This window comes from Takifugu rubripes, chromosome 4 (genome assembly GCF_901000725.2).
Source record: "Takifugu rubripes chromosome 4, fTakRub1.2, whole genome shotgun sequence".
Taxonomy (NCBI): domain Eukaryota; kingdom Metazoa; phylum Chordata; class Actinopteri; order Tetraodontiformes; family Tetraodontidae; genus Takifugu; species Takifugu rubripes.
Genome location: NC_042288.1, coordinates 10,408,046 through 10,430,710, shown reverse-complemented (window position 1 = coordinate 10,430,710; position 22,665 = coordinate 10,408,046). Strand labels below are relative to the sequence as shown.

The 22,665-nt window shown below is 44.3% G+C and overlaps 1 protein-coding gene across 3 annotated transcripts; it reads right to left on the bottom strand.

The window, feature by feature from the left end:
- Positions 1-3,491: 3,491 nt before the first annotated feature.
- mgmt (O-6-methylguanine-DNA methyltransferase) lies at positions 3,492-22,193 on the bottom strand. Of its 3 annotated transcripts, none has more exons than XM_003963951.3 (5): positions 22,072-22,193; positions 19,778-19,923; positions 11,140-11,300; positions 6,764-6,903; positions 3,492-4,281 (listed from the first exon to the last, which is right to left on the bottom strand). In XM_003963951.3, exons 1-5 carry the CDS (start codon positions 22,123-22,125, stop codon positions 4,153-4,155), a joined length of 630 nt encoding a protein of 209 aa, XP_003964000.2. In that variant the 5' UTR covers positions 22,126-22,193; the 3' UTR covers positions 3,492-4,152. The 3 variants fall into 3 exon arrangements, with proteins under 3 accessions (XP_003964000.2, XP_011601539.1, XP_011601538.1); XM_011603237.2 differs by having other exon boundaries at positions 22,089-22,167; XM_011603236.2 differs by having other exon boundaries at positions 19,778-19,926; positions 22,072-22,163.
- Between the last annotated feature and the right edge of the window lie 472 nt (positions 22,194-22,665).

Genomic DNA, 22,665 nt, shown 5'->3' with positions numbered 1-22,665 from the left:
AATTTGGCCCCTCGTCAACGAATTACCTAACACGCAGAACTGTGTATGTGTCACATCCAATTCCAACTCACCGGCTTTGGTGGTGTGTGTCAGCTGGAGGACTTAATCATCAATCGTCAATCATAATAAGCGAACCGCATTGATATGGTTCTTTTTTTAACCCTCCCTGCACAGTTAAATAAAGTGAAAACTGGGAAGTTAAGTCTGACCTTGTTAAATTCAGACCACAATTTATGTTTTCCTAAATTAGCGTTTGGATTAATTAGTCCTGGGTGTGTATCGGTTTCTACGTGCTGGAGCTTAGGCACTATATCTTCTTTCATAAGGAAGCTGGAATGATATCTGTCAGTTTAATCTTGATGTTTTTGCTTAGAAGCAGCTTTGCCTGCTCATAGCTGCAAACTTTTAATTAATGCTTAATTAAAATATTTATAGAGAACTTTTTTTTTCCTTTTGCGTTAGATGCTAATCAATAAACTTCATCTTATGTGATATTACGCACCACCTCCGGCATGCATGCGCGCATACATGCAAACGCGCTAACGATGCTAACTGCCAACACACCACTGAGGAATCTGGCTCATATTTTCCCTCTCCCTGATCCAATCCACTCTTCTCCCCCGTCATATAGATCGGAGCCTGCAGGGGCCGGAGGCGCTGACAGAGCCCAGATGCTCCCAGTCTGTCTGGTGGGACTGGGGAGACTGGTGCCATGGGGTCCTGGAGCCTCTGAAGTGCCGCCCCTCCATCAACATGACCAAGGCTAGACCTGCACTTTCTCCAGACTGAAACACTCTCCTTGGCCATGTTGACAAGCGTGCTGCGCAGTCACAGATTGATACACGCAGGGCTACGCATTCGCAGGACCCGCTCTCACGTAACGTATGGCCGTTCATCAGCCGTTCCTAATTAGAGACCCCCAGACCGGCAGTGGGGTTCACAAGGTTACAATGACACACTGATACAAGGTTAGCAACCTGCACGCACTCGCATGCTGATACCACTCGGGGTTTCTTTTACTTTCTCATTTAATCCTGCTGCATCTCATCACCCCTTGTCCTAAACCTACTCATGTCACAGGCGGGGGGGCAGGAAGGGGGGGGGGGGGGGGTGTCTTTGTTCTAAAGAAGCAAAAACAAAAAGTGAGGCACCATACGAATCCTCCCTACGCCCGCATATTCTCTCAAAACACAAAGATCATTACAAGAGCATCAAAGTATGCCATGTTTGAAATGATATTTCTCTTTGTAGTTGTGGCGTGGCGTGGAGCGTGTTGGTATTAGGCGCTGCTGTGGCAGCTGTCGTGGCTGGCTGCGCAGTGCCGCGGTGTCAGGGCCTCTGAGGCCAGGCTGTCCCGGCAGACAGACAGAGGGGGAGGAAACCTGATAGCGCAGCCAAGCCCCAGTCTAATGTCAGTCTATCGAGTTATCTATCCCTGTGTCTATCTGTCTGGCTGTCTGGCTGATTGGCTGTTGGACGCTGCCTATCTGCATGCCGGATACTCCTCTGGCTGCACAGCATCGGCGCGCGGCTCCACAAAGTTTCTCCCGTCTTTCATTCATTTAGTTCTTAGCGCACAAACTTCTTCAGGGAGGATAAAAGCTGCTGTTTTTGAATAACTGCGGCTGCAGGATTAACTTCTGCAGGGTCCCCGCCACTAAGCCTGCCGCTGGTTCCGAGGAGTGCTCGTTGCGATAAAATTAGAATCACGACAAAGAGCGGGAGACGGAAATTCAGGTTCTGTTGAGGGTGGGTGGGGGGGCTAAGAGATGCAATCTGCAGCAGATGCTGTTGTTCTGTGGGCTAAGAAGCATCTTAGTACATCAGACATTATTAATACGGCCCCGGCCAGGTCAGAACCTTTCAGTAACACTACCAAAGCCACCAACCATAACCTTGCACACATTGAGGGGGGGCTCAAATGAGTTTGTGCTTTAGGTTAGTGTGTGTGCGTGTCTGTGAGGGGGTTAATAAATGTTGAATCAAACGCCGCACGAGACACTCACACTCCTTAAGGGTTGCCCATTAGCAGTGTGTGGGTGCATGGGGAGTTTATCAGTGTCTGGGTGATTTATGAAGTCAGACTCAATATCATCCACTTCACCCACACACATATGGACATACACATGTGCACACAGCAGCACGTACGTGGCCACATGCTCGCTCTGTGTCTCTCTCACACACTCGTGCACGTGCGCGCGTGTCTCTCCCTCTGAAATGGAGGAAGATATTAGGCCAAAATTAAAGGTTTCACAGAGATTAACAGTGCGGATGATGAGATCGTCTCAGCCCCTTTTTAATCGAATTCCTTTTTATCTCCGAACCAGCGAGATACAGAAGTGGTGCGCACGGTGAAAATACAACCGTGACATTCTAAAAAAAAATATATATAGAATTGAAACTAAAAAATAAAAAAAATGCAGGACTACAGAAAATAAAAGGTGTGAATTATTTCACTGAAAATTCCTCGGCAGCTTAATAATTAGGGGGTCGGTTACAGTCGAAATATCTCAGGCTTTTGATGCAGGACTTTTTTTTTTTTTAACATCAACTACAGACCTCTATAGACATCAATATTTCTGGCTGCTAAATTTGTAGCATTCCTTAGAATTTACTTAGCCACAAGCAGAAAAAGGAGGGTGCTTACAGTGCACTTCAGAGTGCGGCTGGTTTAAATGGGACCCCTTGTGGCTGTGTCACAGCTCCCTTCGTTAGGAGGCTGACTGTAGCCTGTAGTCACCACAGGCATCATTAGCCCTCTGTGAAACCACAGCCTGGGTCTCATTCTTCATCTGCCTGTCTGCTGCCTGAACATCTCCACCACCACGGCGCTCCAGCGGCAGAGGAAGCGAGTCCAGCGGCACGGCAGCCTGCACACAGCTGACAGAATCAGAAATTCAAAAATGCAGGGAAGTTCAAATGTATTCAGTGAGCGGGCCACTTGAATGGGTTCTGCAAAAGGTCAGAGCCGGGGTTATTTTTGGGGTGAGGATTATTAGGCTACCTGGGCCGAGCAGGGGAGCAGCGACTGCGGAAAAGTGGGGGTCAGCGCGGATAGACGGTGGCGGTCCAGAATTTAAGACAAAAATGTGCATCATCAATGTCAGGAAATGTGGAAAAAGAAAAAAAACACGAGATTTTGTTTATTAAAAAAACAAACATGCACCCTCACCGCTGCCTGAGAACTCGCCGTTAAAAGAATAATTCCTCCCACTGGGATCTAACTGGGATGTGGTGAAAATAAAATAACACATAAACATTTAAGTTACCGATTAAATGTGCAGGATGGATTCAAGGTTGAAATGTTGACTTCTGTTTCCCGTTCTGTACTGCCCTCTAATGGAAAACGCTACTCAGAAATAAAAAAAAAGGAGCTGAGACATAGACGGAGCTGCAGCGGGAAGACATAAAGCATAATTAACTGTGAGTCAACGCGACATGAAAAGCAATTTCAAAAAATTAAACACAATTAAAGTGATGAAAAGGCCGGATTTGTCACTTCCAGATGTATTTATTTAAACGCATGAAAGGCAACAAAAGCACAGTATGCAATGCATAAGACGCCTCCGCTCTAGGTGCATTATAAGGAGCAAACAATGAGATCTAAATGAAGACAAAACAAATGCTTCACTACAAAGCTTTGTAGCGGTAAAATTCAGAGCCTTTATCACTGGATGTTGAACAAAGCATCCACTTGGCAGGAAATTAAAAAACCAACGAGAGGTACAAAGACTAATTCTGCTTAGGAAAAAATAAATAAACAACAACAATGCAAGAGACATATTTTTAAGGGAATAATAATTCTTTAGAAAAACCATTCCAGCACTATCTGGCAAATGCAATGGCGACCCATGGGAGCATATGTTTGTAATTCCTACTGTTCTCTGTTTAAGTTATTTTTGTACATTCTAATTCTGCAACAACTCTGTATCGCATTAACGATGCAGCATCTCTATTCTTAGATTTTTTTTAAAAAATTGTGTTTGCTGCATATCTACGAGTATTTCCAGTTGCTCCACAGGGTGAGCCACACACCAAACTTTATGGCTCTTTCTTTTTATTTTGACTTGATTTTACAAAAACCCTGGCACTGTTTGTGAGCGTGTGTGTGTGTGTGTGTGTGAATGAAGGACACTCAGCCTCTGTCATGCTTCAGTCTGCCCCTCTCTGCCTCTCATGGGTGAGCAGCCATTGTTTGAGATGGTTGCCCTTGCCGCGCATGTACGGCCCGCTCTGTCCACTGCTGGAAATGACTCGGTGGCAGGGGATGAGGAGGGGAACCTGGCGCCGGCAGAGGAGAGGAGAGGAGAGGAGAGGAGAAAAATCAGCCCCAAAGATGAGTGTTTTCACACACGGACACATCTGAAAAATTCATGTGTGTGTTTTTCAAAACTGTTTGGGAGTTGATAATAAATATATATATATATATATTTTTTTTTTTCAGCATAAAACTAAGATGTTACACAGGATGAGTACATAAAAGAATAATTGTTTCTAAACAATAATAAATATAATTTAAATGCTTTAAAAATATGCGTTATTGTTATCTTAATTCTCTGCCTGTATTAGATGCCAAAACAGCTGGAGGTGTCGCTAATAGATGTGTGTTACGCATCTAAAAAAAAAAAAGATTTACCGCATAAACACGGTGACTTGAAAGCAACCGATGTGCACAATATGAATCTGCATTTTCCTCTTTTTGGTTATGTTCGTGCACTGTAGGAAAACAAAGTGCCACACCACAAGTGTCTGGTTTGATCCTGCACAAAACCACATTCAGGGTGATGGCTCAGTCTTTGGGTGTAAATGTTTTTTTACTCTTTAATAGTGTAAAGCTAAGAAGCAATCAAAAATTAATGGGCAAAAACACCAGCAGGATGAATATTCAATCGAGAGGGTGTCAACATTAAGATCTGATAACCCTGTGATCATTAAAAAGAGGAAGTCGGTGGAGCGTTTACTCTTGTTGCAGACGACTGCCAGGGGGGTCCCGAGTTCTTTGTAAACTAAATGGCTGGAGAAAGATTAAACAAGCTAGCCTAAAACACTTCGATCATTGTGAAGTCGGAACAAGAAAAAGTGGTGACGGTTGGAGGGAATCACAGCAATTATTTCTTCTAGAATATTCTTAATGTCGCCCTCATTACTGCAGCGTTGCGCCGAACGCAAGCGCGTCCCAACAGCGGCTGCGCTGCCACTGGATTCCTTTCATTTAACCGAGTTACCCTGACTCGCCGGCTGCACCTCCAGCCTTTTATGGAAAAGTTGGACATGCAGTGTGTTTCAGTTCAAATCCATCATTAAACCCGTTCCCATATCAACAGCAATAAAACTTTCCGAGCCCCAGATTAACCTTGCAGGGAGAGAAATACTGCTCGTATATTCCGATCAATACTGTTCCCCGGGTTTGGAGGGAGCGTGGGGTACCCTCAAGGCCTTCGGATCTGCCTCCTCACTTGGGGGGAAAGAGCACTACACCAGGCTTATCAATACTCAAATCCTGGAGAAGAAGAAGTGCCACAGAGAGACGGGGATCGATTGAGCACACTGAGCTTTTCGCGGCTGAAGCCGGAGTGGAGCAGCGATACTGACAAGTAATTGACACTGACAATCTGACTCTGGATCTGTATCAGGAGCTGAGGGCTCAGGCTCCCAGCCTCCCCGACGAAAGGAAAGAAACGTCTGTAAAACACAGAGCTGGGCGGAGGCAGCGCCTGCCTAACACAACATATGAGGTCCATTAATAAAACAGAGTTTTACAGACGCGCGCGCCAATTTTATAGGTTGGGTTTAAGTTTTGCAGTTTTCCAACCTTTCTACCTGAACACCAGAATAATAAAACCACCAGTATCGGAGCCATTTCACAGCACGGAGAAAGCCGAACATTTCGCTGGCTTCATTTCTGCGGTAAGAAGAGTTCTCTTCCTCACAGAGCACACCGGTGGTGCCCACAGCGCTACATGGGCAGAGCTAAACGGGCTTTGATCAAAGGGTTTGATCAAAAGAAGACACACCACTTGCCCTCTAGCCCTCCATTTTGTACACACAGGATTCGTGGGCAAAAAGATGCAGGCCAGGTTCCCTACAAGAACGGGAGATTTGCGATGAACAACCGCCGAAAAGACTGGAAACAACGGGAACAAAAGGTGTGGGCTTAAAACCTGTGCTGCGAGGAGACTTGGACTTCTCAGCCGCTCACAGAGGGAGGCATTTATCACACACACTGCCCATTTTTGAAACACACCCATTGCCTACTGAATCAGGTAGTACCCACCTTTCTGCACTGTATCTGGCCCAAGGAATATAAAATGAGTACTTAATAATTTCTTGGGTGAGAAAGATGTTTTTTAAATTCAAATGCTAAAATCTGGACAGCATCAGCAGTGAAAACGAACAAATCCGCACATTTAGAAGACTATTGACTTGAAAATGACCTGTGTTGAACTTTATAAACATCTTAAAAGATTAACAGATTATCAAAATAGTCCCTAATTAATTTTCCCAGAAATCAATTGGCACACTAATCATCGCGGCACCGTATGTAGTGATGTCATGGTGTTTCTAGTACTTACACTTTTTTTTTTCCTTTTTATTTACGACCTTTAGAAAATTGCTAATTAACTCCTGACTACAGGCAGTTTACCCTTTACAGGCGCTGTGCAGATCCAGAGTCAGCGCTCATTACCACGTAATGAAAACAATTACTTTCAACATCTGACAGGGTAGAGTGAGACAGAAGCCTGTCAATCACGGGCGCGCTCACCGGGTTCCTCCTCATGGCCCCTCCCACCGCTCGCACTGCTCTGGGGTTTCCTGCCATCTCGGCGAGGCGTTTGTACGACACCGTCTCTCCAAACTTCACGTCCCTCAGAAGAACCCGCAGTGTGCGGCTGGTGAAGGCGTCTTTCGGTGATGGGGGGGTGGGGGGGGGGGACAGAGGAGATGAGTGAGAGACAGGTCCTGATTTAACCAATCAAAGTCAGACATCTGGATCAACGCTGCGTGTTTACACACCTAAATCAAAGTAGCATTCAAAGATGAACTGATAATGTTGAATTTCAAACACACATTGGAGCTTTAAATGGGACTCTTTCCCTGTAGAAGACTCATTACACAGTCAGAAGCATGAAAGTCTCAATTTGACCTTAGCAAGAAAAAAAAAAAAGCATCAACATGCTACAGAGTCAGATGTGAGAAAATTATTTCTATGGAAGGAAAAAAAATCTAGGTTAGGCTTTGAAAGGTCAGAGCTAAAATTAAAAAAGTTCGCTCCTTCATTTAAAAGGATTAAGAGAGGCCAAAAAGACTGCAAATCTGCTCCAGATTTTTAATAATAATAATTTGAATGTTGCATACCATTTGTGGCAGTGGGATGACTTTGAGGTTAATCAGACCAATTTGTCCTTTTAATTGCTTTCTATTCAGAGTAGATTCATTATATCGTCTTCGCTTAAATGGCGGAATTCTTCAAATCATCTGCAGCTTAACCAACCACATTAACAGCTTTGATTTCATTAGCACTTTAGCGGTAGCATTTTTTTCTTTTTCTGGATTACCAGCCGGTGACGGAGAGGCATGTTTGTCTAGCTGCGATCGTCAAAGGAGGAGGAGGAAAGGGAAAAAAAAAAAAAAACATGTTTGAAGCTCCTCAAAATCTTAAGACACGGATGCGCTGAGCTCGTGTCGAGAGCGAACAACACTTTTTTTTGGCGGAGAGAACAAGATTGGGAACAATAGTCTCGTTATCAAGAGGGGGTTACATTCTTCTAGTATATACATGTACTCAGTCATGAAAATTCAATTAGTGATCTCCCATTCTCTCTCATTTATATGGTCTAAGAGAGCACATGACAAGTGATCTATGAGAAATCCCTCTAAATTGGCATTGTGTGAAAACATGTCACACCCCTGTCTCTCTTCTACAGAGTGAACATCCTTTGCTCCCCAGGCTCCCTCGCTACCTTATAGTCACTCTCCGCTACACAAAGCCACACGAACAAGGCAATTTGCCTAAACTGGGGGGAATAAGTGTAAAACCTAAAGGGGATATATTTGATTGATGCGCACCCATGTGAGTTCTTTGTCTTGAACAAGGCCCGTAGGTACTGTTTAATAATTTTTCAGGTAATAATCACGCTGTCAACTAGATGACGGGCTGTTACGCAGACAGACTTAATGTTATGAGGAGATAAGATACACTCCTGAAATTTTTATTATGCATTATTCTCTCTCATAGAGCTCGGATTTGGCCACGTGACGTGCACAGCGGTGGTATCGCTTTGTCACCGGTGGCTGGATGATATCTTGCCCGCGCGGCGTCTAAGAGAGATCCCAGTTGATGCTAATGTTATTGACAAACACCCAAAGTCGGCGGCGAGAGCAACAAGCGGCGGAGCTGTTGACGCCTTTTCAGAGCTCCGGAGCAGCTCTTTTTCCGCCGGAAGGGTTTCACATCACTGACGGTTCTGAGGGAGAGAAAAACAAGTGTGTGCTCCTTTATCTGCCGCTGCAGAGGTTAAAGAACTTTGCCCTCATCAGTGTTAGTGACAGAGACTTCATGTGGGTCACTCGAGGTGACCGCCAATGATTTGGCGAGCAGTCCCACAGCCCCATACTTCATAAAGAGCCTAATATGCTGTGTCTAGGGTCAGGACCCTCTTTAGATCAGGGCGCAGCCATGTCAATTGTTTAAATAAAAGTTGAGAGGAACCACTTACATGTTTACGGACATCCCATAATTATATCACAGGTCGTTACCTGCCATGAGAGCAGGTGATAGGGCCAGCACAGAGGCGGCGTGTGTGACCCAGAAAAAAAGATAAAAAAATCAATCAAAAATCTAGTGATTATGAAGACATTTATGATGGATTTGCCCATCGTTTTGTTTATGAGAGCAATTTTGGAGGAAAAAATACAATAAACTGAATTCAATTAGTCCTGCTAATGACAGATCTGCACAGATGACTTTCAGCTGACGGTCCCCCTCGCACGCCACAATAAAAAGAGACAATAGTGGAAATGCAGCTCCCTCATTATCCTTTGTGTCTAATGGAAGGAAAGACTTTGACTCCCAGTCAAAGTGTCTCTTGAGTCTTGAGGGATCCATACTTTTGAAGGCTGACGGGGTGCTGATGATTCTCTGATTATTCGATATTCTGAAAACGTTCATTTCCCTAATTCCTCTCCACATCACAGGGGCGAGTCCTGGTGAGTGTCTCATCTCGCCCTGCGCCGAGCACAGGGGGAGGTTCAGGCTCCTGCAGGAACACAGTCATTTGGGCTTTGAAGAGACACCCCCCCACCTATGCCAGGCCCCCCTCTCATATTCCCTGTGCCGCTTACTGAGACTAAGATCCTCTCGTCTGTTACATATGGATGTATAATTAATGAGATAAGAATATGCATCGTTTTAAGAACTGGTGATGGCGTCTGGCGAGGAGGGGAGGGGGCGGGGGAGTAAACTAGTGCATGTGTGCACGCAAACGCAGACGAGCCCCCGATGTGCACGCAGCCGTCAATCCTCTATGACCAAACCTGTGTGTGATGTTGCACATGACAATCAGTCAGACAGTACAGAGGAGCGCGGCGCGCGGCTGCTTTCATGTCACCTCTGCTGCTCAGGTATATCGTGACAGCTAATATGAAAAGTGGCTTGTTTTGTCAGAAATGTGTAAATAAACATGGCAACGCTTCAAGTGAAGGTCACAACTCAATATTGCGTGACAAGTGCAGCGAGAGCTCCGTCGCGTTCGGGCTCTCCCACAAGATAACTGAACAAACAAAAGTTGTCACGGATCGTAATGACCTGATTTTAACTTTTTTTTACCCCCACCCCCCCTTCCTTTTTTTTTCTTCCCCTCACAGCGAACTGCAAAGCTAGAACACGCCGGGAAGGAATTTGTACGGCAATAATCTGTGATATTTGTGAATCAACCAGCAGAGGAAAATGAGAGGGAAATGTTCTATTTCCTTTCCTCAAAAGACAAATACTCTTGGTGCTAACATTTAACATTTCCGCACAGGCATGGCCTGTAGTTCCAACTATTGAGAGCATTCCAAGCCTAAACCCTGTATTTACCGAGCCCCCCCAAAACAACAGGCGAGGGAGAGAGGTGGAACGCAGCACAATCACCTATTCAGATCAGGTACTAATGAAGAATTCCATCTATCCTGAAATTTAATTAAAACCCCAAAGACTTCAGATGAGATGCGATTTGAAAGAGCCTGGGGCTGGTACACAAGCACTTGGTGGCGAAGGGAATCGCGCTGAAAGTTGATATCGTAATTGGTCCTGATGTATTTCTGCATTGCCTTCGCGGGAGCGTGGGACTCGTAGCTGTATACAGGGTCTCGACGGAGTACCTGCTCATTGAAAATGCCATCACTCAAGCACTCCAGATCTGCATGAAATTAGAGAGCGAGTGCGGCCTGATTGCAGGGGAAGGGAGGCACAATTGTTAAATGCATATATTAAAGTTTTTAGACCTGTTTTTTTTCCAGGTGTAGGTGTGGGCACGAGTCCAAATGGGACTTTAAATGCAACGAGCATCTGCGCACAACAACGGAATGGTCTCTAATTGTTTTAAAAATGCACAAGCACAATCACTTTATGGGGTTTTATTTTAGCGAGAACTAAATCCTCTCACGGCGTAGCCCCTGGCACCCTCAGCCGCTCACTCAGCTGCCGCGTCCACAAGCTGAAAGAACACTAATTGTCCATTTTCAGGTTGCTTTCATTTCCCGCGCCTTAGCCGGCTGGTCAAGCCAACAATAAGCTCATTGAAACTTTACCGCCATTCACATGTTGTCATTGAAGAAAAAAAAAAAAGAAGCTTCCTGCCTGAAAATGTCAAGAGTGGAATTCGATCAGTTTCAAAGAATGTGCCAAGAATCATGGAAAAGCTTGCCAAGACTAACACGCGTGGTAAGAGCTGCCACAGATTACTGAACCAAGTTACAGCTCTGTGTTCTGTTCCCTCTCTCTCGCTCACTTGCCTTTGCTCTCTCTCTCTCTCTCTCCCAGCCATAAAATACTTCATTATAACACACTGAGGCAGTGAGTGTAAGTGATGTAACTGACAATTAAGAGTGAAAGTCTGATTCCAGTCATGGTTCTGCAAATATTTATCCATGACAGACCTCCTTGCAGGGTGGGGTGGTGAAAGGCTGGGAGCGGGAGGCTCCCAGCGGTCCGGGGTTCACTGAAGTACGCCTGCAGCCAGTCGACGCAGCGCTGCAACTCGGGGCTCGTTTCTGCAGGCCGATCGTTGACCACGCAGCTCAGGGGGCGCTCAGGGCTCCTGTGAGGGATATAAGGCAGGATGGGGAGTTGAGGTGGGGATCAGAGGAGCAATAATATACCCGAGTCTTGGTTGAACAGTGTTGAAATATGTCACAAGTGTATAATAACGCGCTACGGGTGACACAGATGCAAGATGACATAATTTGTGGAGTGAAAGTAAAACAGTTCAATCAGGATGTGCTTAAAATCTGAACTTGTGCAATTAACCTCTCAAGGAAATCTAAAGACAATATCCCAGACGTTTTATATAACACAGGTATATTTTTTCAGCGTAAAAGAAAATACCAGCGGGTTGTAAGGACCAGCCTTAACAGCTTATTTCAGATGACTTTAACACGGCCGAAACAGCAGGAAACGGACGAGTGCTTTAAAAAGTCTCGCAGCTGCATGGGAAAAAGTTAAGAGCGCGGGGCCTTACAACAGTTTCAACTCTGCTTGGGTCTAGTTTACAGTTCACGACAAGAACAAATGGATTTTTTGGCCGGAGCAGCGCCGGCCAAATGCACTTGGACGCGCATCTTAGCATGAGTAGCTGCTTGGAGGAATTTGCCGATGGTTGAGTTGGCATCACTTAACAGCAGAATCTCTCTCCGCTGCTGACCACCCCCCAGGTCAATGCAAGTAAGACTGACCCATATTTGACACTTAAAGACCCTACTGGGAAGGTTCTCTCTTAGCTTGTGCATTACTGCAAAGTGGATCTCAAGCTGTGTTGTGGATCTAAAGCTGGCCGCCGATTCCATTAACTGGTGTACAGGACTTATAAATAAATAATATCACCATTTAAGTGCTCCCCTTTTCAAAATTGGCTTATCCTGTATGGTATTAATAATACACATTTACTTGGTTAAACACACAAACCGGCCGTCTCCCGCCCGCCGTAACGACACGGCCCTAAAGTGTTTTTACACTTCTGCAGGTCACAGTTTAGGTAACACTTTAGGTCGGACACGTGAAGCTCTGGAGTGTTATGAGTGAGCGGGCTGCTTTTTAGGGGGGACCACGCTGCCTGCTAGTTACAGCTGTGTGATGAAACTCTCCCCGGTGCTGTTTAACAGTGGGTGTAAATACAGTAAAATGCGCAAACAGGCTCGTTTCTAAATAAACCACCCTGCTGGTTTCTAGCCGAGTGCTGAAAAGTCCTGTGCTGAGACCTGCTCAAACAATGGCCATGGCTCATGGCAATCTCTGTCGGCATGGGTGAGTGCCCAGCCAGCCCCTACTTGTCATTGTCTCTCCTTTCTATCCCTTCCCTCCCCTCCTCATTTCCCCTCTCTCGGCTTCTCTACCCTCCCACTTCAGCTCTTTTTTCTCCTCACACCTAGATTCCCCCACCACCACCACCACCACCGCCGCCGCCTCTTCAGCAAGGATCTTCGGGCCAATGGTCCCCCCTCTAAAAAAAAAAATTGCTACCCCTCCACCCAAACGCGCCTCCTCCCACCAGCAGCTCGACTCGTCCACAGCCCCTCTTTCTCTCTGAGAGGATGTTCCAGCCGCTGCACACTGACAGCTCGGGGATATTGTGTGTGGAAATGTTCCTGTTGGACCCGCAGGCCCTTACAATCTATCGTACAAAGGCTAGAGCACCTTTGCTTAAGGCTTGGCACCTTTGACCTCCAGCCAACACTTCTGACTTGTCACTGTGGCTAATTTTTCCTCTCCCCTCAGCTCCTCGGTTATGGATGCGCCGGCCTTCAAGGTGCTTTTGAGTGATCCAACATTGACAGTAGTAAAAGTTAATGCAATGCGGTACATGTTATGGCCGGCAAACAACACGGAAATAAATAAATAAAAGCAGAACATGATCGGCGGAGCTGATGTCTGTCACCTCTCGGTGCAGTGGGGATTGTTTTAAAAGAGCAGGCGGGCAGTGGAGATGTAGCTGCTCTGGCAACATTCCTGGCTGTTCCGATGGATCGCAGAGCAGCGTCATCTGCTCTTTATGGAGACCAGACTGGTGCGTTACACACTCTGCCCTTCAAAAGACAGATTGTAGATGTGTATTAAATGTCATGCTGTATACAAGAAACTCTCCGAGGAGGAACAGTGTTTATAGAAAAACCGTCATCTGACTTTAAGTCCGAATAAACAATGTGGAATATTTAAAAAAAAAAAAAGAGGTTTAATATCTTTTCAGTTGAAAACACAACATTATTTGTCTTTTTTACCCCCTCTGCACGCCTTTCGGGCAGGTTTTCTACTTTGGCGTACGTAAGGAAAAAAGAAACTAATTCCAAACTAGCCACGATGTGGTGCACTAAGAGGAATATTTCCCTTGATAGAAGGTTGTGATTTGAGAAAATTTCTAATATCGTGCCCCTGTCACAATCAATTTCTAATTACCATAAATCATCGCTGCGTAAAGTGGGAATGATTTGGAGTTCTACCTATTTTCCGACCCTAATAGGAAAAATGAATTGAGCGTTTATATAATGTTTGCGGTTATTTTATCAATCGGGGAAAATCCTGATGTCAAATTTGCCAATTTCTGCTCCGCCCCATCTCTACTTGCGCGAGATTTCAGGCCAGACTTTTTCTATCAGCGGCAGACACAAGAATGAAACAGGTTAAGCACAGGATCTAATTGAAAGGAATCTGGCGAAGGGTGTAATGGTATATTGCACAAAAAGGGGGGAAAAACTCAGAACTCATGCCTCCATCCTGTGAAGCGTGATGGCGCTCATCCCGACTCGATCGGCTGTCACTTTTGACACAGCCTGCCAGAGTTCTCCTTCACCGATCATGGGTAACACGGCGGGTCAGAGGATGAAATAGAAAAGGCCAAGAGAAGTCCAATATTTTCCTCAGCCTTATAGCCGCGGATACTTAACTCAAAGACGTCAAAGACTCAAGAGAGCATGAAAAAAGCCTAAAATGACTGTCTAAAAAGGGGAGAAAAAAAATACAGCATGTCTCTATGAATGTCAAGATCCTGATGGTCTCTGAGCCAAAGGCTGTGATACAATTGTAAGCTACTTGCTGAAAGCAGCTCGTTCAAGCATTTGAAGATCATTCAGATGTCTATCTAGCTACTGCAGCACTAAACTCAAGAGGTTTTGGAGTGGCATAAGCTATAAGGAATGCTTCCTCTTCTGTTCCGGGGTGAATGTTGCACTCTGATATCCTAAAATAGAAACAACTCGGCTGGATAAACTGCTCTCCTGATATCCGACGAGGCTTATTAGCAACTGTCCGCCAAAGTGGTCGCGGCGCTCGATCCGATACAAAAAGGTGGTGGTAAAATACTGCAGAGCAGGCAACAAAGCACACAACAATTAGGTCTGGTCCCAACTGGCTAGCCACAGGAGTCAGAGAAGGCATGTATTACCAGAGCCTTAACTCTTACTCCATTATGTAGTGTATCCACACCTCAACGCAGCAATGTTTATCTACAACAGTCTACTGAGCAGTTTCAAATAGTGTTTTTAGCCTCTATTCTCAAGTGCCACAGTAAGAGATTCCAATTACCCGAATGGTAAGGAGCCAGTGAGGGAGGCATAAAGTACATTAGGGATCCCCTGGAACTGCAGGGACCTTTTAGAGCCTCCGCTGAAGAGGACTGGGAGGCTGGGGGGACAGTGACCCTGCATGGATAGCCTCTGTCAAAATTTGACCACGTCGAGCTCAAAGGCATTTTGGGAATCCGGTGTCACCAAGTCCTAATTACTGTCTGTGTTCAGAGCAAATTACTGCCTTGTTCCTCTGATTAGCGAGGAGGCTAATCTTCACCTGTGTATGCCAGCACTGCTGAGGGCCCTTGAGTGTTAGCGCTTCGTCTTCTGTAATTTATTTTTAAATCAGTGCCCGCTCCCTGGAGTTTCGAGTGTTTTGTTGTGAACCGCTTACCATGATCCCCACCACCGCCCCCTCACCCCTAAATCCTTGACTAAATCCTTGTTTGGTGCCGCAGGAAGATAAGCAAGAACAACACTTGGGCATAATTGACTCATACTCCTCTCCAAGATGTCAGAACGGAATCATCTCTCTGCATATTGCTTTAGTATGTCACACGCTGTACACTGCTGCACGTTGCAGATATCGAATCCAATCAAGTTCCAAAACAAACACGGGCAACCCCTCCACTGTAAAACTTCCAACTCAACAGCGAGGGGGGGGGGGGTATATATATTTAAAAAAAAAAAAAAAAAATCTGCCAGAATTGCTTTTAGCTGCATTTCCATAGCGGCGAGGAACTCTCACTTACCTCCTCTCACCCTGAGGTTCTCCTTTAGAAACACTACATTTGCAGATTTTCATCTGCGCGGATGGCGGAGGCTCGTCTGTGCGAGGCCGTTTACAGGTAGTGTGTTGCACAGGTGTTGGTTTACACAGGAAATGGCACATGCAGCCTGATTGGGACGCTCCCAGGAGATGGAGGCATAAACATAGAGCGCAGATGGGTCCAAGGGCCAATGGGAGCAGCACCTTAATGAAAACGCAGCTGAGTACTACACTTCACAACATGCAAAACAATATTCCGAGGCTGCCGTAAAAAAAAAAAAAAAAAGAGGACAAAAATGATCTGAATATCATTATGTGATGAATTATTCATAGCATTTCTAAAGGGACTGTCAAAAAGTCTCTCCCTGCTATATTGATGATTTCATTCAATATTGCATGTCACTGTTTGTATGACAAAGCATTTTATTAAAAATGTAGAAAGCTTGTTCAACTCATATTAATGCAAATACAAAAATAAAATAACATAAGAGACTAAATAAAGTTGAGGCGATGAAAAGGGAGCATGAATTAAAAAAAAACCCAAACAAACAAAAAAAACCAAACTTGTTTTGATGGTTCCTGTAAATGTGAAACGTGCAAAGGGGCTCAGATTTACCATACCACTATTCAGTCTAACGCAGGACACCGACTCACAACACCACAAGTGTGAGAAAAACGATAAATGCATCACCTCAGATATTTCACACCGGCGCTACTGTGTAAAAGCTGTTGTGACAGCTTGGGTATTACCGCTAAGATAGATGGAAAATGTCTGGCTGCTTATGAATGCCAATGTGGCTGAGGTGACGGGTTCGACACAAAAACACTCCACCTCCGAACAATTAGGCGCTTCTCAGGCCCCATCCAGTGTTGTGAGTGATAATGGAAAGCTGTGAGGATAACTGGTGATAAATAGACTCTAACACCCCCTCCTTAAGACCGGTGCAGTCCTGCGGTCCTCTCATATGCTTAACTAATCATGACCATGGCCAGCAAATTCATACAAAAGACTAATTACTGTTGTACTTCACTTCAGTCTCAAAGGCCTCTTATATAAGGACTTGGGGGTTCTTTTGCCTCCTTTCTCCTCTTGATGGGTATTTTTTTTTACAAGTAGGCCTCATGCTAGACAAAAGCATTTAAAAATTGGTGATTGCTTTCATCCCCTTTAATTACATTCAGAAATGGCATTTCTGCCACATAATACATTCCTATTGTTTCAGAATTATCTGGCTTGGGGAGTAAAATCTACAATATTCAACGATGCTCCTGAGCTAAATCGCCTCTTGAAATTGAAATATGCAGTCGAAATACAAAATAAAACACCAGCCTTTGCTGCTGATATACTGGAAGCTGCTTGGCTTTCTGCAGAATGCTATTATTATGCATATCCAGGTAGAAAGTTAATTAACCCAAAGCTTAAGCTAATTATGGTAGCAGAATGCTATCAACCAAACGCTTTCAGTCAGACAGCTGTCCAGAATTTCATTTGCTAATCATTTGTCTTTCGCCTGAGCATATGGTACATTTCCCCACTATCACAGCAACAACAAACAGATGAAAATCATTAACTAAAAACAATGTGCAATGTGAAAAATCAGACACAGATTTATAAGGCTTTGTGTCAGGGAGAAAAGGCGGATTTATGGCCTGGGAAGTATAATGATAATTTTGGGTTTTAGCCACACAGGATTTTGGGCGGACCACGTGACGCACGTGTGCTGGGAATTCAGATGCACAAATATATTGTTTGTATCTATATGCAAATGAGACAGAATGTTTATCCGTGTAAAATTAATTACAATTTTCTATAAGAGCATATGCAAAGTGCTTGTTCGCGACCATTTTTAGCTTCTGGCGCACTTTGCGTCAGCTTTTGCAACACAATATTTTTAGGTTGTTAAAAGTAAAAATCCCTCAGCTCAGAATTAAATCAATTATTTTCCAAGAAAAGCTTTGCACATTATTCTCCCTTTTCTTTTCATAAAAACACATCAGGCCGGCTGTTAAAGTGTGATTGATATCGGCATTGCCTTGCAACATTATCAGGCAATAAAGGCTACTCAGGTTCTAATGCAACATGTCATACACAGGCTCCTGTAGTACGTTTCTATTGAGGACCTCACAAGCTAAATTGCTTTTTTCCCGCTCCCCCACATCTCAGCCGGCTTGACAGACAAATTGATCAAAGCATTGTAAAATAATATGCTCACAAAATGTCTCGGGGCAGGAGTCCGGCCCTTTTTTCATTTTTCACCCTAATAAAAAAGTACTCTGTGATTTCCACTGTATTATGTGTCTCTGCTCTGTGTGAAAGAGGCAAGAAGCATCATATTTCAGATAATAGTAATCTCCTGTAAACAAAATGTGTATCATTTTTTTTCCTGTGGATGCCAAAGCCATGTTAAAAACTAAAGGGGTGGGGGGTGGGGTGCAGGAGGGGGGCAAAGCTGGTTAACAGGGAGGCTGGTGTGTAGGGCCCCAACAGGGGTTGTTGAGATGTAATGAATTTGTTCATCTGATGGTGCCTTCAGGGCTGTCGTTAGACTGGCAGAGGAGGTTGATTTTAGGAAATGTTCCTTAAATCAGTTAGGCTTCAAAAGGAGCTCCAGACGTTTCTATTAGGAAAAAGATGATGGTCATGGTGCGTAAGCAATGCTTCAAGTGCATTTATGTAGCTTTAATGGCGTTTATCAGAAACCATCAGTCACGCCTGCGTCGGCGCTTTGACGAGGGAATTCTCTGGAAAACCCAGAAACAAAGCAGCGCGGGCCTTCCACTTCCGCTCCCTCCGCATCCAGCCTCTAATGTGGGTCTCCCTTTATGCACTCCATGCATGTTATCTGCCTCCTCTATCCAAAACACCGTGTTTGGGATCATTTATCACCCTGACTTCCTAAGCCTGCATCGCAACACATCCAAAGCTGCAAAGAACCTTGTTTAGTATGTCATAAATAAATCAATGGAAATGGCTGATTTGAACCATTACAGCCACATGCAGGATTTTGTGAGATCTACATGTAAAGCTGGTTGCTAAGATAAGCCTTTATTTTGTCACTGTACCGCGTCTCCCTTAATGCCTGTTTACACTGTTACTACACATGTTTGACGTGGCTCCGCATCTCTGCCCTGCCAGGAGGATATTTTATTCACCTGGACATCCCCACGTCCAAACATTTTCCTTGACGATTTCACTTTCGGGAAGATCCTGCCAGCGGTCGGAGCCTCGCTTATGACCGACGCGGCAAACGATATTAAACTGAGAAATGATCCAGTGATGCGAATCATTAAATCCATTTGCATATTTCTACTGAACCTGAACACACAAATTAAACCCCGTTCACGAGGAGATGCAGAAAGGTGCTCGCACATGGTTACAGGACATCTTCCCTAATCAAAATTCCATATTATTAATTTTCTTCAACTCATTAACAACAAGTGGGATGCTTTTTCCTGCTTGATGGATTTTAGGGAAATGGCAAACAGTCGGGAAGGAAACACGTGTTGAGGGATAATATACAAGGCCATTAATGGGTTTCCATAAATTAGAATCGGAACATACGTTTTCACAGGGATAACTTCCTATCTGGGTGCATTGGAAAATGGTTTAATTTCCCAAATCATTCGAGTTTATCAAATGCGAATCTGCGATACATGGATATTTAATTTCAATCTAATCAAAACTAGTCTGAGATATAGGACGTGGACCTGGATGGAATAAGCACTTATTAACAGGAAGTTTAATCAGTCTGAGTCGCTTCACTCAGCCTGTCAACATTCTAACTATTTTGAAGGATGGCTAAGGCGTAAAAAGCAATCACGTGTTACCTTCCTGAGTCTGGCTTGGCGCCCTAACGACTGCATCCAACTCGGAGGGAACATAAATAAACAGGAGTGAACAGTCGGTGCTCCCCATGGCCTTTACTGACCCTTAAGACATCGGCTCTAATCAACTCCCCGGTGGATAATAAACAAGTTATTTTTCTGAAATTTCAAATATACTGTGGGAAGAATCACAACCACATGCCATCAGAAATCTAATTTCCAGCCCAACTGTATTCTGGTGCCCCTCATATTTCTAGTAGCTGCTCATATTTGCCCAACTTTCTCCAGGATATTTCTTGTGGGATCTACAAAAATGCCCTGCTTCCGATGAGGAATAGTGGCACTCCATCACTGGAGTGGCTTCTGTCCGCCTGTAAATTTCACGCCTTTGTTTATCGCGTCACCATGCCGGCTGTTGTACAGTACCTTTCAGCAGGTGCGACATCCATTAGGATCTGGATGGTGTGCACACCATTCTCACATCCGCTGACTTGGATCGTCCCCAGGGGGCTCAACAATGAGATGGTCTTCTGAGTGCACTGGGTCTCCCACTGCTTCTTCATCTCTCTGCCCTGCTAAGGAAGCTCAAATTACTTTGTGTTCATTGACATATTCATGTGGCAATTTTCACAATTTCCCACACTTATTTGCATTGAATGATCGATTGAAAACCTAGCGGGCCGCCACCGGATGATGGCTTACATATTTGAACACCTAGCCTCCAAACAATGTCATGATGCGACTTGATCCCCACATTACTATCCAATATTTCTTTTGTGTATGGAAAAGAATATGCCTATCTAACCAATAAATCGCCCATTTTTTCCCCTCTTTCTCTTCTATATATCACATAAATGAGAAAAACAATGCAGTCTGTTCCCTTGTCTGGTGGGGGATTCCCAAGATAGCTCGACATTATTTTCAATCCGTCATTTTTGGTTGATGGTCGGGATGTTTTTCTAGCATTAAATTTGTTCCTTAGGGTGCAACTCCGATGGGATTCTAGTTTCCAGCCCTTAACAACAGCAAAAACGTGCAGCTTTTCTGACGACTGAGATGGATACTGGCAATAACCAGACAGCAGTTCCTTTTTTATTTTTACTTTGAGGGAAGGCGGGATGATTGACTATGTTATATGTGAGTTTTTGAGAGATGGGGGTTATAATAAATAAAGGTCACATTGATTGTGAGAGTTTCACCTGAAGAACCCTTGATGTGAAAAGTGTCCTTAGGCTATAAACATTTTTTGTACTTTTTATTTTGGTACATCTAATCCAGTTTTGATATGATTCATTTAGAGGTTTTAGAATTGTAACGAATAGAGCTGTGTCTAATTATCTGTCTTTCTAATCAATCAGAAAGACAGATAATAAATTGAAAATGCCCTTTTCCCAGCAACATGTTCGAGTTTTTTCTTTTTTTTTGTCCAGGCAACAGAGATCATGGTCCCATCAATCACACAAATTACTGAGGGTCAAATAATCATTTAGAAGATAACACAAGTACAATAGTTCAAATTTCAGAAATTCTAAGTGAATTACAACGGAAAGTCTCAGGCAATTTATATATAAGGGTTACAATAAATTGTTGTAAAAATGGCTCCTTTCGTCTCATCTGCAGGGGAGTCCCTTCTGCTTTAACTCTTTTGAGTGTCATTTTCTGTGATCTTTTTTTGTCCTGCCTGATAAATCACATTTTGAGGGCAATAGTGGTTGGATAGGATTGATATTGTTCAATACACAACTGCATGGGTTTATGGATGTGCATGCACATTAGTTAGGGAGGAAAAAACCTCCTAATTAAAGCAGATTGAGCCACAATCCCACTTAGTCAAAAGGAAATTCTAAACTAATGTAGCAGTGTTACCTATTCTTCGAGATAAGTTTATTTTTAGATTAAACAAAACCTGTGTGATACAGGGAGGGGGGACGTGCATGTACAGTGTTACGTTCAGACTTTGTGGTGCCCCCTCCTCTTCACACGCACACACCCGCACATCTGTCATGGTGCGCGATCACAAATGCGAATGCTTCAACTTTCTTGTTTCTACTCTTGCAGCTCTCACTGTATTCATCGGGGGTTTGCCAGAACTGACAATAAAGGCGAGAAATTTCTGAGCCAAACAATGGTACAGTGCACTTAAGATGAGCGCTGAGCGCCTCCTGCCATTTAGCAAACCTGGAATAAACTCGCAGACAAACTCCCGGTATTTGACTAAAATGGCCTCGGAACTGCACTCATTAAAAATAATGCCATGTTTGTTTGATGTCATTACGTGAGCAGCGAGCTATGGTAGCGACGATTTGAGTGTTTGCTCGTCTCGTTACGGTGAAGAGGAAAAACTAATAAGCAGCTTGTGCCGTTAAAAAGCACTGGCAGCGTCCGTATGGTCGTCAATCACTTGACTCGTTTCTCATTAGAGTAGCTCCTGGTCAAACCTGCGTGATTAATTGTGTAGAAAGAGCGCCGAGACCGTGCAGGTGTGGAGAAAGCAACATGTACTCGCGTTCAGTTTACAACATTTACAGAATGTCGCTCTTTTGCAAGTTTTGACACATCTTGCCGAGCATTTAGCAGTAGCCGCAGCGTTGCTAGGATGTAGTAGTTAATTTGTGCTTCCGCTAACTTTCGCCCTGTTGGCCCTTGGTAGGATTTGAGAATGTGGATCGTTGCCAAACAACCGTCAACATTGCGTTTTGTTGCAACTAATAGGCTCTTACAATGACGTCTTTCGCACCCGAGTGGTTTTTTCGTGAGGTCCGCTTGTCCTCCATCAACGTGACGGCCGAGTCGTGAAGTCTCTTCCTGTTTATCCCGCTGCGCGCTCAGAGCGACCTATCAGAGAGGCCGAAAGTGCGAAACCCTGCTGTGATTGGCCAGTATCGAGTCGTGGCTCCTCCCCCTTAACGAAGACCGGCACGGAAGATTTGCCTTTAGTGGTCTTATGTTGGGATTTCGGCTCCTTCGGGCCCCCCCACCGCACAGCAAAGAGTGGCAATGTTAATTATTTAGATTTTACAGGACGAAAATAAAATAACGTGCACTGTGAACATTTAAACTGTTCAAAACTGTCTCTGGTGACAATATCTCATAAGGGTGGGCGTTTAGGGTCTTAAAGATAATGTTTGTCGATTACAACATTTATGGTACACTAACAACCAATGATGTTTTATGGAACACCTACTAATAAAGCATTCTGATATGAATTACGTGAGGCAAAGCCGATTTCTTTTTATTGTTATTAATATTATTTTATGGTTGTTAAATGGGAGGGAGTAGCCCCGAGCAGTTCGATTTAAGTGATGCATACATTT

Coding starts and splice junctions, on each gene's coding strand:
- mgmt (XM_011603236.2), bottom strand. CDS start 22,125: ATGGAGGACAAGCGGACCTCACGAAAAAACCACTCGGGTGCGAAAGAC. Junction 11,301..19,777: donor GATGTCGCACCTGCTGAAAG/GTACTGTACAAC, acceptor TATCCCTCACAG/GAGCCCTGAGCGCCCCCTGA. Junction 6,904..11,139: donor CCACCCCACCCTGCAAGGAG/GTCTGTCATGGA, acceptor CATCACCGAAAG/ACGCCTTCACCAGCCGCACA.